Source organism: Bufo bufo, chromosome 10, assembly GCF_905171765.1.
Source record: "Bufo bufo chromosome 10, aBufBuf1.1, whole genome shotgun sequence".
In the NCBI taxonomy this organism is placed as follows: domain Eukaryota; kingdom Metazoa; phylum Chordata; class Amphibia; order Anura; family Bufonidae; genus Bufo; species Bufo bufo.
In genome coordinates, this window is record NC_053398.1 from 115297295 (window position 1) to 115316042 (window position 18748).

The 18748-nt window shown below is 39.4% G+C and overlaps 1 protein-coding gene across 1 annotated transcript; it reads left to right on the forward strand.

Moving 5' to 3' along the window:
* Positions 1–854: 854 nt before the first annotated feature.
* On the forward strand, positions 855–17079 carry SALL1 (spalt like transcription factor 1). Its single transcript, XM_040409921.1, has 4 exons — positions 855–1022; positions 5354–5446; positions 8174–11553; positions 15482–17079. Exons 1-4 carry the CDS (start codon positions 950–952, stop codon positions 15920–15922), a joined length of 3987 nt encoding a protein of 1328 aa, XP_040265855.1. The 5' UTR covers positions 855–949; the 3' UTR covers positions 15923–17079.
* Positions 17080–18748: the final 1669 nt, after the last annotated feature.

An 18748-nucleotide genomic window follows, 5' to 3' on the forward strand; every position in this document is an offset into this window, starting at 1 on the left:
CACTGTACTGACAGCAGCCACAGCCAATCAGAGGAGTCCTAGAGCTCCCAGCATTACCCCCCCCCCCCCTTCCTTTCCAGTTTGGTGGAGCTGGATGGCAGCATGAAAGAGTTATATTGCCTTGTTATCATGGCATATGGAGTGGGCTTATTTCATCATGCTGTGGGACTACATGCTTCAGCATGCCCACCTTAGTACTTTGCCTAGGAAGGAATACATGCTGGGACTTGTAGTTCCACAGCAGCAGGGACTTTTCTATCAAGCAGGTGATTATCAAAGGAGTCTTATACTTATCCCATGAAGAGAGAGAGAGAGAGAGAGAGAGAGAGAGAGGAGTGTGCAGCACTGCTCATCCAGTCTGATACAAGGCTGTGCAAAAATGGCTTGTCCTAAGAGCTTGCAATTAGCTTTTTATCTGTCGGTGTCCAGTGTGTGCACAAGAGCTTGCAATCAGTCTTATCCATAATTCTCCATTCCTAGGAGAGCTTGCCCTTAGTTCGATCCGAGGAGAGGAGGAGACTAGAGATGACTTGCCCTCAGAGCTCGCACTCTACCTCAGGAGGAGGCATCCTGGAAACATTCCTCCAGATAGGGAGCTTTGCTAGTTAGTTGCTAAGAGGGTTAACATTGTATCCAGCGCTGAGTGCCTGCCCCCTCCCTCCCCCTCCATGAGCCGGCCCCCTTATTATTGGGTGGCAGCTGAGAGGGACAGCAGCCTCCAGCGAATCACAGGCTCATTGATTAGGGAGCCTGGGTTTGAATAGAGCTGGACATGTGCCAGCCCCCCCCTCAGCCCCCCCTGCTGCCTATGATTAATCGCAATGCATTATTGATCATCATAATTATGGCAGGACACATGCGCGCTGGATGGGGCTCCCTGCCCGGAATTGGGAGCACATTTTGGGAGTAAATTATTTGTCTTCTTGCCCCAGCTGATGTGCGAGCCAGCATGTCTCGGAGGAAGCAGGCGAAACCCCAGCATCTCCAATCGGACCCTGGGCTGGCCCTGCCTGGAAGTCATGGTAAGTGAGAGCACCCATAGGAGCCCTGTCACCCAGCCTGGGGGCCCTGCGCCCGACCCGGACCTGAGGGATGGGAGAGGAACCAAGAGCCCAACAACTCCTCACTAACTTTCCCAGCTCTCTGCCCCTGGATCTCTGCGGGGTCTGTGCCTTCTGGAAACTCCTCCAGGAGAGAAGTCCGAGATCCTGGTGTTATAGCGGAGTGTATGTGTCTGCATAGTGTATGTAGTGTATGTATGTGTATGTATGTGTATGTATAGTGTGTATGTATGTGTCTGCATAGTGTATGTAGTGTATGTATGTGTATGTATAGTGTGTATGTATGTGTCTGCATAGTGTATGTAGTGTATGTATGTGTATGTATAGTGTGTATGTATGTGTCTGCATAGTGTCTGCATAGTGAATGTAGTGTATGTATGTGTCTGCATAGTGTATGTAGTGTATGTATGTATAGTGTGTATGTATGTGTCTGCATAGTGTGTGTATGTATAGTGTCTGCATAGTGTATGTAATGTATGTATGTGTGTGCATAGTGTGTGTATGTACAGTGTATGTGTCTGCATAGTGTGTGTATGTAATGTATGTATGTAATGTGTGTGTATAGTGTATGTAATGAGTGTATGTACTATATATGTGTGTGTATTTTAATGTGTGTAAGTATGTTATATGTGTATGTATAGTGTATGTATGTAATATATGTGTGTGTATAATGTATGTATAGTGTATGTAATGTGTGTATGTATAGTGTCTGCATAGTGTATGTAATGTGTGTATAGTGTCTGCATAGTGTATGTGTGTGTGTATAATGTATGTATAGTGTATGTAATGTGTGTGCATCATGTATGTAATATATATGTATGTATAGTGTGTGTGTGTGTGTAATATGTGCATGTATGTAATGTGTGTACATGTATGTAATGTGTGTGTATATAGTGTGTGTGTAATATGTGCATGTAATGTGTGTATGTATAGTGTATGTAATGTGTGTGTGTGTGTGTATATATATATATATATTAGTGTTGTATATCGATATATTATAGTAAGTTTAGCTGCCACAAGTAATAGAAGGCTTCTTAAAGTCTTCAATTAAGTGTGTGTGTGTGTGTGTGTGTGTATATATATATAATTACATACATACACACACTATATTTACTTTTAATAGATATTTTATGGAGCCTCTTCTTTTTCCTAGTAGCAGCTAAACTTCCTCTCCAGTCCATGTCTGTCCCCTGTGATCTCCCACATGCACCTTGTGTGACAATCCCCCCAGACCCCATTGAAAAGTGATTTGTCCCCTCTTGCTAAACATCTTCCAGGCATAGCAGGCGGCTCCCCATGCCCCATTGTGCAGACAGTGCAACATTTAGGGTCAGATCTTTCGGGCTATTCACTAACCAACAATGCTCTCAACATGGGAGGAAGAGAGAAGGGCTTCTTCTTCTTCTCCCCCCTCCTTATCTTCTGGGACCCCTCTTTAGGCTATCTGGCTGGTGTACACCTATAGGAAGCACCTTTTGACTTCTTCTTTAGATAACTTCTTGCTCTAAGGGCTTAACTCCTTGTATCCCCCCCCCCCCCCCCCCAATAACCACCGAATGGAGTGAAGGGGAGAAAACTGCCTGCTTTGTCCCAAATGTGACCCCCCTCTTCCCATGGACTCCTATCCTGCTAAAAGATTAACCACATCCAGCAAGAGATGGTTACTTATTAATCCCAAAAAAAAAATGATGGTCACTCTCTGGGTTTCAGACCAGAAACGAAAAAAAAAATAAGTGATCCTGTGTATGGTCCGTGCTAATAAGCCCCTCTAAAGCCATTATTTCTTGGTCGGGCTTATCGCTTCCCACCATCTTTTGCAAAACAATAGGATTTTCATTTATAATTTGCATTAACTGTTTGATTTCTGCATGTGGTTTAGTACATGCAGATCCTTACTGCTGATAGCCAATCTTGGTAATTTGATCGAATTAAGTTTTCCCCCCTTAATAAAGTGATAAAATACATTGTTTCAGAATCCAACTGTATGTAAACTTTTAATGGTCCTCAAACTTCCTCAATTTAAATATATATATATATATATATATATATATACACACATTTTATAAATAATATATATATATATAATGTGTGTGTGTGTTTGTCATTTGCTAGTTAATTAAAACATCTAATGAGCAAATGGCTGAAAGGACAGTTCGCTGTTTATCCTGTTTTTCGTAAAAAGAACGTTTTATCACCTCTAGATCTTAGTTTTCCAGTAACTCTGCCCGCAGGACATGCATTGTAATAGTTCAGAGGATTATCTTGTAATAATATTAGCATTTCGCTAAAGCCACAAATCCTCACTCTACGAAAAAATAGATATAACGGAAGACAATTAAATTTCTGCAATCCGTTAATTTACATTAAAAAATAAAAATAAAAGCATAGCCAACGCTCAGCTCTTTCGTTCAGAAATAAGTCGCATTTTATGAACGGATATCTTTCCTGTCGCATCGGTAGAAGGTCTGGAGAGATTAGCATTTTCTTTTCGTTCTTTTGTTTGTTTGTTTTTCCTTTTTTTTCCTGCCAGTGTTTGTAAACATTGTTATCTCCTAAGAAATTCAACAAGTCCTCTCCTTGAGAGACGCTGGGTGGAGTCTCAGAAACTGAATTTGCTTTAGTGGAAATAAAATTAGAAATCTTTTTTTTAGTGTGTTTTTTTTTCTTTGGTTACTGCTATAGAGAGGCTAGGAAGCAGAATCTGGAAGGAGAAGTTTGTGCCTTTATTCGATGTCTGCTCTGGGTGGGTGTATTTTTTGGCTTTGTTGAGTTGGTAAGGTGGGCATAGTGCTGAGGGGGTAGTTTGATGGACTATGTTATGCTGTATGAATTGGGACTGGACTGTATGCCTTGTATCTTGCACATCAATCTAAATCCCTCTGCTTTGTTAACCTCTGCTGGCCTCCTCTCTTAAAAAGGTGACAAAGTTCAGCATCCAATATGTTTTTGGATCCTCTCTCAATGATTCCACATCCTGATCCTTCCTAGCAGGGAGTTCACTCAGTCCCATGCACCTTATCAGGAGCTGCACTTCTTCACTAACCCCTTCCTGCCCTCACACTACACTGGATTGACAAGTGCTTCCCATAGAGCAGTGCTCTCCAAAACAACTGGGATTTAGTTTCTTGTCTGAATGCCAATATTTATGTAGGCAGAGTGTAGATGGAGACTCCAGGAACCTTTCTTTTTCTTTTTTCTTTTTTTTTTCTTTCTTTTTTTTTCTTTCACTCACACTGGAATTGTCATATATGTGGTGTGTTTTTTTTTTTTTTTTTTTCCTCCCCATTGAAAGCATTGCTTCTGGATCCCCACCTAGTGTTCACTGTTATAAAGTGTGAGCTTCATTTATGGAAGAGCTAGAATAGCAAAGTTTGTAAAACCTGCTGTATATCTATTAACTACATACATGACTTGATATTATTGTCTATCCATCTATTAGTTTCAGAAGAAACTTAAGTAAACTTTTGATTTTTGTATTCATTAAAACTTGTCATTAACATATACAGTATGAGTGCATCTAGATTTCTGTCAATACAAATATGTACGCCTGTTACATGGTATCAATCTATAAAGTGTATATTAGAGACACTATATGTGCGTAAATAATTATATAATATATATTATATAGACATAAAAAAATTATATATATGTTTTTTTTAAAAAAATTTATGGAGCATATGTATACCTTTTTTATTCATATTTGATTACCTTTAAATATAATCATTGGTTTATTTGTGCCTGCTCTCTTTTCTTTCTCCTGCAATTTTTTTATTTTTATTTTTGCAATTGATCTAAACTAATTTCAATACCTGATGCATAAAATCATATTCATTTTGGTTCAAGTTGGGGGAAGATTTCTATAATTCTGGACGTGGTTCTATTTTCATGTAGCATTCTATTTTTTCTTATAATGATAAAAAAAAAAATCTTACAAAAGATTCCATCTGACCTGAAGCAAAAGTTAATTAGTTTCTTAAAATTAATGGGACTCGTTAATGATAAAAACTGAGAATATAGTGTAGTTATGAGTTTACCAGATCTATCTAAAATATATATATATATATATATATATATATATTTTTATATATATATATTTTTATATATATATATATATATATATATATATATATATATATATATATTAATAATACATACACCTTTATATTCCTATAAATTATACAGTTTCATCATAGGACCCCAGCAAATTATTCCTTAACCTATTAACCATTTTCTAGGTGATTTGAAATAATGCTAAGTTCTGGCCCCCAATAAATGTGTTTCTGCAATTCTAGGTACACTGGATCTAATACAGATGAAGATTGCCAGAGAGTCTGAAGAAATGAAATCTGAAGTAGATGAAGGAAAACTTCTATTTATAAAAGAAAGTACGTGAACTCTTTTTAAGTCATCATTTTAGACATTAGCACATTTAGGGGTTCTGAGTGGCGCCCACTCTCAGTTTGTGAGATTTGTATAAATGTTCTAAAATATTTAGTTGTAAAGTTGTATATTCACAGTTAATAAAGGGAAAGTCTTTTAACACCCCCCCCCCCCCCCCCCACAAGCTGTTTAGACCTGAATTTGCTATTATTTGCCCAGGCACAGCTGACCAAGCAAAACTGTGTTTTAAAGTGGCATTATGTTTTGATAAATGTGATCTGGTTGAAACGTATTTTCCACTGAATGTAGAGCTTAAATGAACATGCTGACATAATAGTTTTAATGCATTTTGTTCAAAATGTGTGCACAAACAGAATGGCTTTTTGTTCGCTCATAATTGGCTGTAAAAGTAGATGGGGACATAACCATTACATATGGAAATGTGCAGCATTTCTGTTGAATATATTAGATGCTGAATTTTCATGGGAACAGAGAGGCAACTAGAATGCACATACATTGCTTGTCAACACGCCACCATCCCAACCGCCCTTTTTCTACACCATAATCTGAGATTTCTATTCTCCCACTGTCTGGTTAGATTTCCATGATGCAAAAGTAACCAAAAAACATGAAATCCTATATTTTGCAAATGCAATCAAATCCTAGCCACTTACCATTTATGAAACTATTAAAATTTTAATTTTCTTAAATTTTTCTTCACTTGAAAGCCCATACTTATTTGATTCTTCTGGCCCCTAAAATGTAAATTTTATTCACTGCTTCTAATAAGTTATTACAGACCAGGGTATTTTATTATGTTGAAAGACGCGCGCGCGCACACACACACAAAAAAGTCTTTGGCCAAATTCAATGGTGGTGTCATGGAAACTTCCCATTATGTGGGATTTTTTTTTTTTTTTTAGGATTGCAGTAAAACATGCAGGGAGGTAATCTCTGAATTAAACAGGTTTTTTTTTCACAGCCTTGTAAGATAACCACATACCATTTTAAACAACAGCAGTTTCTGTCTTCACGCTGGGTGAACAATAGGAAACCATCCTGTTTTTCAATAGGATCAGTTAGTTTTGGAGTCAGGGACTTATGTTTAATTTGCAAATGGTCTTGGGTGTAATAAGAAATGTGAGCAACTAGTGGGAAGAGCAAATTGGGAAGCCTTCCCCATAAGCTAATTGAAATGTGTGGAAGCACACAGATGCGGAACAATGGGGGAAGAGTTTTATCACACTGTTTTTCTGGAGTTTTGGCCACACAATCCCATTTTGGCGCAGGGATAAATCTGAACGTTATTTCCCATCTTAACATGGATATGGAAAAAAAAAAGCAAATGATATGGCCTCTGATATGACAATAATTTTTATGGTCTCATTCAGTGAGCTTTAACTTAGAATACCTTTCTACAAAATCTGCAGAGCATTTCCTGACATTTGCTGTGCATTTGATGCAATTAATATATTGTATGCTGTAAGCCGCCATCTCATGTCGAGATCTCTTAAGAAAAAACCTGATGGTTTTTCACGCAAAGTTCAATCCGTTTTTTTTCTGCAATTGCATTTAGTGTTTCCTTTTTTTTTTTCTTTCCCATCCGGATTGCATCCGTTTTTTGCTCGCGTGAAGAATAATGCTCAACATCTCCTCCGGTTGCCTTCTATTTTATTTTATTTTTTCACACAGCCCCATTCATATATGGAACATACTGCAATTTTTTATTTAGTTATTTTTTTTAACTCCGGGATGATAAGTTAAAAACGAATCTCATGTGCAGATAACCATTGAAATGAATTGCTGAGGATTCAGTCCGGACGCTGTCCGTTCTCAATACGGAACGCATCCGGATGGAAAACTCGTTCGTGTGAAACTAGCCCAATTGCCTCCTATAGATTTTCACTTCAAAGGGCAGAAAAATATTTTCACCCATCCATGATCATTCCTCTATTTGATATGTCCAATTCTAAAACTTTTATACCCATATTGTTAGAAGCTCATCTGAATCTTGCAGCTTAGATAGATGGATATATATATATATATATATATATATATATATATATATCTCTAAGTTTGAGGTGTACTTGTCCCAATTTGATCACTGATGCCCCATTTCTTATCATCCAGAAACACTTGCGTATAAATATAAAAGTATTTGACATGATGGGAAAGATTGTCCCCAAATTTGTTACTGTGTGTGTATTCTCATCTGATGGTAGCATTTATGAGTAATGACTGAGAAACGCAAAAGAAAGATTCGAACAAGTTTCATTCTGTTGTAAGCAATTACTTTATAGACTTGGTCATTGCGCATGAATGTTTATGGTCTTGCTGTTTAATGCCGTCTGTGTTGGGTTACGTGTCGGACCAAAAACTGGCATCATCAAGATTTCCAGAATCAAACGAGAAGGATGAGAACAAATGTTTAACTAGGCCTTTTAAGCTGTTTTGTGCCCAACTTTATAACAAAAAACGTAATTATTACCAAATACCTCCTTTACATAGTATGCTATATTCTAATGGGTTATTTGAAGCAAATTATTATCTAAGAGGATGTAAGGTCTTCAAAGTCTAGTAGGGGGTGGAAAGTGTTACAAAAGTTGTGCACAATCCTTGTGATATTGATCGCAGAACCTCTTCGTTGTGATTGTTAATCGAAATATGTTTTAATAAAAAAATTGCTCTTGGTTCAGAAGCCATGTTTCTAATTCTCAGCTCTTGGTTTTTAGGAGTTACAGAGAGGGTTCAAGCTCACCGGACACCCAAGAACAAGGATGCTCACGTCTGCACCAGATGTTGCGCTGAGTTCTTTGAACTATCAGATTTGTTGCAACACAAGAAGAACTGCACTAAAAATCAATTGGTTCTAATTGTGAATGAAAATCCACCACCTCCTGCTGAAACAACCTCTCCAAGTCCCCCCTCAGATAATCCTGACGAGCACATGAATGACACAGTTAATAACGCAGATCAAGCTGACTGTAGTGACCTTTCAGAGCATGACAAGCCTGACAAAGAAGAATCCATGGAGGTGGAGATCGAAGCTAGCAATAGCAGCAGTGGTTCCAACAAAGTGGAAAATGGTGTTTCTAGTAGTAATAATTCCACCTTGGGTACCTCAGCCATCACAACCACACTACCTCAAGTAAGGGATCTGGCAGCTTTGGGCAACTTTTCAGTTATTAACAGCAATGTCATTATTGAAAACCTTCAAAGTACTAAAGTGGCGGTGGCACAGTTTTCTCAAGAAGCAAAGTCTAAAGGAGCAAGTAACAATAAAATGGCCGTGCCAGCACTAATGGAGCAGCTTCTGGCTTTGCAACAGCAGCAGATACACCAGTTGCACCTAATTGAGCAAATTCGTCACCAAATATTATTGTTGGCATCACAAAGTGCAGAAATGCCTACATCTAGCGGTTCTCAAGGGGCACTGAGGGTATCTGCTACCCCGTTGACTACATTGAGTTCTCACCTGTCCCAACAGCTTGCAGCAGCAGCTGGCTTGGCTCAAAGTCTTGCTAGCCAGTCAGCCAGCATTAGTGGTATCAAGCAAATACCCTCAGTACAGCTACCTCAGAGCAGCCCTGGCACCAATATTCCATCCAATAGTAGTTGTTCTCCTTCTATCGGTCAAATGGCAGCAGCTAATCCACCTTCTGTAGACAGAGTACCTTCAAGCACTGGTGGCTCACAGGTTAGTAACCAAGCAGCACCTATAACATCTTCACCAGCCTTTGCAATAAGCAGTCTATTAAGTCCTGCACCTAATCCACTACTACCTCAGGCTGCAACGAGTACCACCATATTCCCCAGTGCATTACCCAACATAGGAACAACGGCAGAGGACTTAAGCTCACTGAGGAAAAGCAAGCCGGCCAGCACAGCTCCATTTGAAGCAAAGAGCTCCTCTGATGAGGCGTTCTTCAAGCACAAGTGTAGATTCTGTGCAAAGGTCTTTGGTAGTGACAGTGCCTTGCAGATCCATCTTAGGTCTCATACAGGCGAGAGGCCATTTAAATGCAACATTTGCGGTAACCGGTTTTCCACTAAAGGAAATCTAAAAGTTCACTTTCAGCGTCATAAAGAGAAATATCCTCACATTCAGATGAATCCATACCCGGTGCCAGAGCATTTGGACAACATACCAACAAGTACAGGAATTCCATATGGAATGTCTATACCACCTGAAAAACCTGTGACAAACTGGCTGGACAGCAAGCCAGTTTTACCTAGCCTGACCACATCTGTGGGGATGCCACTTCCACCAACTATTTCAAACTTGACACCATTCATTAAGACTGAAGAACCCCAATCTATAGCCATCAGTCACCCAGTTGCTAGCCCATCCGATTCAGGAAAAAGTGATTTGCCGGCTGTAGGATCCACTTTAAAAAAAAGTAACAGTCCTTTAGAAGAGATTGAATCTATGGAGTTGCCCAACCCCGATGACAAAGGTGAAGAAAACTCTCAACATTCAAATTTTCAAAATTTTGACAGCACTACTTGCTCTCCTTCTGGTGACTTGGCAACTGCTAACCCCACAACTTTTTCAAACCCAGTTCTACCATTGCTCTCCGAACAATTCAAAGCAAAATTTCCTTTTGGTGGGCTTTTGGATACAGCTCCTGCATCAGAGACCTCCAAACTGCAGCAACTTGTAGAGAATATTGACAAAAAGTCTAGTGACCCAAATGAGTGTGTGATATGTCATCGTGTACTAAGCTGCCATAGCGCTCTTAAAATGCATTATCGAACACACACAGGGGAAAGACCCTTCAAATGTAAAGTATGTGGACGTGCTTTTACCACGAAAGGTAACCTAAAGACTCACTATAGCGTCCATCGTGCCATGCCACCACTTAGGGTACAGCATTCCTGCCCCATTTGTCAAAAGAAATTTACAAACGCCGTTGTGCTGCAGCAACATATCAGGATGCATATGGGAGGACAAATTCCAAACACCCTAGTCGCTGAAAATTATCCTGACTCTATGGAATCTGATACTGGGTCCTTTGATGAAAAAACTATGGATGACCTTGACAACTTCTCAGATGAAAACATGGAAGACTGTCCTGATAGCAGTGTTCCAGACACACCTAAATCTGCAGATGCATCTCAAGATAGCTTATCTTCCTCTCCACTGCCCCCTGAAATCTCAAGCATTGCTGCTTTAGAGAATCAAATGAAGATGATCAGTGCTGGACTGGCTGAGCAGCTTCAAGCTAGTCTCAAGTCAGCTGAATATGGCTCCATTGAAGGTGATGGTATGACTAATGACTCATCCTCTTTTGGTGGTGACCTTGAAAGCCACAGTGCTGGGAGCCCAGCTGCCTCGGAGTCTACTTATTCAATGAATGCTATGTCACCTAACAGCACAAATGACATTTTGAAGTTTCCTAACGCTGAAGAAAGGCCACCTCGAGCTTTACCATCTGAACTATCCAACGGGATGTCACCAACTCCTGCCAATGGAGGTGCTCTAGACTTGACCTCCACCAACACAGACAAAGTGATTAAAGAAGAACCCATGGGTGTGCTATTTCCATTCAGAGAACGAAACAAATTTAAAAACACAATATGTGATATTTGTGGTAAAACATTTGCATGTCAGAGTGCCTTGGACATTCATTACAGAAGCCATACCAAAGAGAGGCCATTTATATGTACAGTCTGCAACCGTGGCTTTTCCACTAAAGGCAATTTAAAACAGCATATGCTTACCCACCAGATGCGAGATCTACCATCACAACTTTTTGAGCCCAGTTCCAACTTGAGTATTAACACACACCTAACACCAAACCCAACTCCAAATCCACTGGCAACCATAATAAAGACTGAGTTTAATGGTTTTTTGCATGGCTCAACTCAGGAAAGTAAAGAACAGACTCCAAGTATTAAATCTTCAGGATCTCTGTCCTCCTCTGCTACGTCACCGGTTCTCCTTTCAGCTTTGGCCAGAAGGACTCCAAAGCAGCATTACTGCCATGCATGTGGCAAGTCTTTTTCATCTTCCAGTGCTTTACAAATCCATGAGAGAACCCATACTGGTGAAAAACCATTTGCCTGCACTATATGTGGAAGAGCGTTTACAACAAAAGGCAATCTTAAGGTAAGTCTTCTTCATGCATGTCTAGGAAAGTGGCAAATGGCTTTAAATATGGAAGACAATCAACCAGTATCCTAGGACAGTGTTCCTCAACTCCGGTCCTCAGGGCCCATCTGCCGGTCATGTTTTCAGGGTTTCTTTTTTATTGAGCAGGTGATATAACTAGTGTCTATGAATCAGGATTTACCGCAGGTATTCATTCTGTGGGATATTCTCAAATCATGACCGGCAGGTGGGCTCTGAGGACTGGAGTTGAGGAACATTGCCCTAGGAGTTAGGGTCCATTCACACGGCCATGCCCATTATAGAAATGCCTATTGTCCGCAAAATGGACAAGAATAGGACATGTTCTATCTGTTTTGTGGGGCCACAGAACAGAGCAACAGATGCAGACAGTACATGGTGTGCTCTCCGCATCTTTTGCGGCCCCATTGAAATGAATAGGTTTGCACCTGTTCCGCAACATTGTGGAACGGATGCAGACCCATTAATACGGTTGTGTGAATAAGTCCTAAGCTAGATATTGTAGCCCATTTAGAGATACCATTTTGACCTAACTTGGTTTTCTCAGGTCACCCTGAAACCAACATGTTTATAGGCTTCAGAAAACTAAAAAAAAAAAAAAAAGATGGCTATTTTGTTTATTTTAGGTGCATTGGCTTCATATTTTGGGAGGCTTTGAGGTGCATTTTATTTTACACTTGTCTAACTAACTAATGATTCTGAACGAATTGACTTATTCATAAATTGTACTACTTTGTGGTTTGGTAACATTTTAGAGGTCCACATAATATTGCCATTCATTCTCTAAAGAGACTGCATAATAGTGCAACTTTTTGGAATGTTTAAGTATTTCATCAGCATTTTAATGTATAAAGATGTTTGGTCAGAACAGGAGTTTCCAGGCTTTCAAAAATGGCTTGATGGTCACCAGGTGGCAAAAGGGTGTGTGTGTGTGTAAAATGACCACAGTAGGGAATGGCCTCCAGGCAAATGATGTAAAACTTTTGGTTTTGGAAACCTTTACGATTCCATTAGCGCCATGATAAACATTCAACTTCTGTAGTACCGTGGTTCAATGTTCTATGGTCCAATATAACCTAGTACAGATCTCGAGCTGGTTTCTCGCCATTCTCCTGTATACCAAAGCTTGAACAGACTGACTGACTTTATTTAAAGCAACCTAAATGTGTAAACCATATATTTCCAGTCTGTGGAATAACTGGTTGAATAACCATACAATTAATTTTTCATTTTTTTTTAATCCATCACTTATTTTACCTGACAGTCTTAAAATAGGCTTCTATAATGTCAAAATAGATAAGTTGTAGTATAATTTTTATATTGAACATTTTGTACTTTTTTTTTTATGCATGAAGCTATAACTGATGCCTTTTTGCCTTTGTTTCTGCTCTTTTTGTTCATAGATGTAGTTTACCATTTATTGAGCTTTTTGCACAATGAAGTGGTGCCCTTTATCAGACTTAATGTCACCCAGATATAGAGTGTATGTAGTATTTTATGTTATGGCTTGGGCCTCATGCACAAGTGTGCAAACCACAGATCCATAAAATATGGACACATTCCATGTGCAATCTACATTTTTCTAACTCCCATGACTAGAAATTTCTATTCCTGTCCACAATACGGACAAGATTAAGACCAGTTCTATAATTTGCGGAACAGACACACGGATGGAAAAATATGGTCGTGTGCATGAGGCCTAAGTGTTAATTATAATATATATTATATAATACATGCGTATATACAATATTTTTGGGCGATATTAGAAACGTAGTTATCACTTATAGAGAAACAGCCGTTCTTCACCTTTTTTTTTTTTGTATGTAAATCTTACATGGAGTGGATCAACCTTGTCAGATGTCTGTTCTGTAATCCGCCTCCCTTTGCTGTGTTCATTTGTGTGTCGTTACCCAGAATCCCTAAAAACTGTAAAACATGACATAGGTATTTAGAAATGGCTGAAGGATTACGGACAGCTTCATTAATCTTGTTTGTACTTTGAAAATATCACCTAGGAATGCATGGGCTCTTATCATGGCACATTAAAAGTAATAAGAAGTGTACTTTTATGGTTGGAGTTTTAAGGGTGCTTTCACGTTTTTGGTAGCGTTTTTCTGCAATTTTGTGCTTTCGGTCGGTCAGTTTTTATTTTATTTTTAGCACTGGTGTCAGCTCCAGAGGTTAGATAAAGGTCTACAAGGAATGTTAAACTTAGGAAAAAAGTTGTTGTTGTTTTTTTTTTTTTTTTTTGTACTGCTGGCATTTTTCTTATTTTAATTTCAAAAAAAAATTTATTCTGGCTTTTTACAAAATGCAACATACTGTGGCTCGGTTTTTTTTCAAACTTTTTCCCATCTGTGGGGGAAAACATCATGATGAAAATACTAATGGGCAAACACTAGTTGCAAAATAAAAAAGCCACAAAAACCGCAAATAACAAAAAACATGCGTGTGGTTATTCTGGCATTTTTACAGCCCAAAAGCAATGCCTGTGAAAAATCATGTGCGTAAGGGACCTCGTACAGTTTTTTTTTTTTAGTTTTTTTTCTCGTGTGTGTGTGTGTATTTTATTGCAGTGTGGGTTCTTATAATACATTGAAATCCAAGGTATTGCAATTTCGCACCAGTAACCTAAAATGGCTTATATTTTATTTATTTTTTATTCATTTGTCTTTCTCCAATTTTTTTTTTTTTCCAAAGCCATCTACAAAGTATCATTTTTAAAAAAAAAATTTATGGCTTAGTATATTGACTTTCTGAATGACAGTTTATCTCCTGAAACCCTTAAGTGTTTAACCAAGATGCCCTTTATTCATCTGAAGCATGTATGACTCGGGTTCTTAAACAGTAGCGAAGTCCTTGCATTTGTACACATGGTGTTGACAGAATTTCTCCAGAGATTGCTGTGAGAAATGTGAGAGTAGTAATTACATTTAGGCTGTTCATGGTGTATGTGTGTTTTTTTTTTTTTAACATATATTTTGTGTGGCCTTTAAGAGGACTTGCTTTACATATGTGCTTTATAGAAACAATTTATGAAATATCTAGTTGCTTTTATTTCATCTAATTTTTCATAATTAAATCTGACCATACACATTAGATTAATTTCAGCAAGCCCGTGCCTAATCACGTATGGGAGGAGTGTCCTGACTTTCTCTCGAAGGCAGATGTTTTTTGAAGAATCCAGGATGTTGATGTCAACATGTCCCATCCTTGTATTCTCAGAGGAGATAACCTGCCACCAGAGGTGTCTGTGAGCAGCTGTCTCGCCTCTCCCCATTAGGCCTCTTTTACAAGACCGTATGGCTTTTCAGTGTTTTGCGGTCCGTTTTAAACTGATCCGTTGTTCCGTTTTTTGTTTCCGTTGTGTTTCCATTCCGTTTTTTCCGTTCCGTTTTTCTGTATGGCATATACAGTATACAGTAATTTCATAGAAAAAATTGGGCTGGGCATAACATTTTCAATAGATGGCTCCGGAAAAAACGGAACGGATACGGAAGACATACGGATGTATTTCCGTATGTGTTCCGTTTTTTTTGCGGACCCATTGACTTGAATGGAGCCACGGAACGTGATTTGCGGGCAATAATAGGACATGTTCTATCTTTTAACGGAACGGAAATACGGAAACGGAATGCATATGGAGTACATTCCGTTTTTTTGCGGAACCATTGAAATGAATGGTTCCGTATATATGGACGATATACGGAACGCAAAAAACGGCCCGCAAAACGGAAAAAAAAAAACGGTCGTGTGAAAGAGGCCTTATGCTGAGCATGCATGTCTGTATGGGAAGGTTTTATACAAACTTTTTCTGCTCAAAGGTGTATTTCTATAGGCATATATAATTAGTTGCATAATGCGAAAATACTAAATGGTGTTCTATTTTTATTCCCCCCTCCTGCAGGTTCATATGGGTACTCACATGTGGAACAGTACACCTGCAAGGAGAGGAAGACGGCTTTCTGTGGATGGGCCTATGGCATTTTTAGGAGGGAATCCTATCAAATTTCCTGAAATATTCCAGAAAGACTTGGTTGCCAGGACAGGCAATGGGGACCCATCCAGTTTCTGGAACCAGTATGCTGCAGCTCTGTCCAATGGCTTGGCCATGAAGACCAATGAAATTTCCGTTATTCAGAATGGTGGAATTACTCCAATGACTGGAAGCTTGGGAAACGGTGGGAGCTCCCCCATCAGTGGTCTCACTGGGAACCTAGAAAAACTGCAAAACTCTGAACCAAATGCACCTCTAGCTGGTCTGGAGAAACTAGCAAGCAGCGAGAATGGGACTTCCTTCAAGTTCATGCGTTTTGTGGAGGACAGCAAAGAGATTGCTACAAACTAGCCTCCATTCTCTAGGACAATTCATGCAGCCAGAGGTTGCCATGCTTTAGATTTCTTTCCTTTTTATTTTATTTTTTTTGTCTTTTGTTTTCTGAGAACTTGCACCATTGAGACTTTCTTTGGATCATATCCAACTTCCAGAGTTTTAAGTGAGTGTATTTATTAGTGATGAAAAACTTATTTTTAGCTCTGCATATCAATGCAAGCTTTAGCTCTGGCATTCGTATTTGGAACGAAATACTAATAGACTAGAGTTGTAAACTGGCTGTAACATTTATGGCAACTTGCAAGTCTTGATAGTTGGTCTTTTTGGCATTAACTTATTTTATATATTCAATTTAACCTGGTCCCTGGTGTTAATGCAGAAGGGTAACGTGGGAGTATGACTTTGTCTCTACGTGAATGCACATTTTAAGGGAAGATTATTTCTTCGTTTCGTTCTTCTAGGGGGGCAGGAGGGTTGGTTTTATGACATGGACTGATTTTAAGACTGTACAGTGCTACCCTAAACCGTCGTTTTTTGTTTGTTTTTTGAAGGTTTTTCTCATCCACTAGTAGATGTTCTGTGCATTTTTACTTTCCTGTGTACAGTGACCACCACGTCATTTCATTTGAGAGGATGCAAGCATTTTAATTGTTTTTCTTTTTTTTCTTTTTCTTTTTTAACAGTTGCAGTTGACACTTTTGTTTTTGTTTCTTTTCCCTCTTAGTAGGTTCTTAGTAGGTATAGTCCTTATGGAATATGTGCTGGAATTTCACAATTGCTGCTAAGTACTAGCATCTGGAACAAACTTCCATTGAAAAAATGTAGATGCTTGTGTATATGTACATATATAAATATATAAAGGAGAAAAGAATTCACTTTCGATAGTGTAAATACGTTTGTGAAACTTTTTGCTCTCAAGTGGTCCTGGGGAGGTTGGGGAGGGAAGCTTTCATTTCGATGCAGTCAAGGGGTTAAAAGAAAATGGACAACCCCCTCCTCCTCCTCCTCCTTTTCTGTTCTCCGAGAGGAATAACCTAAAGTGAGGTGTGGTTCATGATTTTTGTATTAGTGGGAAGTGGACATTTATGCGCTTTCTTTTTGAAAGTTGGACGTCCAGCTCCCTTGTTTTATTGCATAGAATACTGTAATTTTAAGTACTCAAATACATGAATTTTCCAACATGTGGTGCGTGTGTTTTTAAGACTCGATGTGCGTGTGAAAAATTGGCAATCTGTGGGTTAATGCGTATGGCGCACCTTAAATTTACTTCAGCGCACCTGCAAAATACTGCACGGGCAAGTTAAAGGGGTTTTCTGGGCTTTTAAAATTAATGGCTTATCCTCAGAACTCACTGCACCCCCGCCAATCAGCTGTTTGAGGTGAGCACCATGGCCTTCTCGCAGGGCTATCCTTTGGATAATGGCTATGCTTGGTATTGCAGCTCAGCCCCATTCACTTGAAGGGTATTGCGACTAGGCCATGTGACCGATTTAAGACAACCAGAGCACTGTGTTCTCTTCAAACAGCTGATCAGCAGGGGTGCCAGGAGACAGACCTCCACTGATCTGAAATTAGGAGGCCGCAGAGCTCACCTGAGGATAGGCATTCAATAACAAAATCATTGGACCATCTGGAACAGAAACAGTTAAAAAAAACAAAACTCCTGGATGCCCCATGACTTTGTGCCCAATGGAACCCATTGACTCATGGGGTCTGTCAGGTTTTTGTTATGGTGTTCATCATTCTGCTGGACAAAATAGAGCAGCATACTTTGGTATTTGGTGCTATGTTTTTGCTGAAATCTTCAGCGTAGGCTCCTAGAGGAATGCAATGTAAACCTAGCCTTACAGAGTAGATGTTTCTGACATAATGAACAAATTCTAGGAGGCTGTTTCCTGGATTCTTATAAATGACCATGGGGCATTTGAGTGGAGTCTGCCACAAGGTCAAGGACTCGTTTTTTGAGGCCTCACAATTCCTCCTAATGGTGTTTGTTTGGTGGGATTTGGGTCAGGGCTGTCCAACCTTTTGGCACACTTGCTTAAACATTATATCCTCCGCCACTTTATTTTGCACATTTGGGCAAATGAGTTCTTCTGATACCCACCATCCATCAACATCAGAAGTACTTGGCTCAATATAATTTATCTTCAATGGCAACTTTTTGCCACTCCATACACTTACCATTGACCCTGTGAATCTTGGCATTAAGTTTGTGATTTACCTCTGAGCATGAGGTGCTCCTACAGCTTTTCTCTTTTAATAGTGGGTGTAGCTGAGCCCACATGTTATGTATGACCACATAGCTTTTTACCTTGTACTTATTAACCAGCTAGCATACCAAATAATTATTGTCTAATGGACAGACATTCGGTCATGTGATGCACAATGGTGGGGCATTCTACCATTTTTACACTTTCCAGGAATGAACCATCAGTGACTTATCCAGGTAATCCATTACAGATTGGTGAGGATCTGATTTCCAGAACCCCCATGATCATCTGTTTTGAAGGGTTTGCAGCTCTCTGATAAGTGCTATGGCCTCTTTGCAGTATACCCAGCATAGTCGTACATTGTATAGCAGCTGTACTGGACTGAGCTTCACAAAGGCCATGTGACTGATGGACATGACGTCACAGGCCTAGGAAGAGGCCTCAGTGCTTGCCAGGTGGCTCCTTCCAACAGCTTGATCTCTGGGGGTGCCAGCTGTTGAATCAATATTTTAAGTAATGGAAAACTCCTTAAACACAAGCAAATATCAGCCTGGTCTTATAATGGTGTCACCTACATCACAATTATTGCCAAGCTGTGCAGCCATATGTGATAGGATGACTTCTTAGA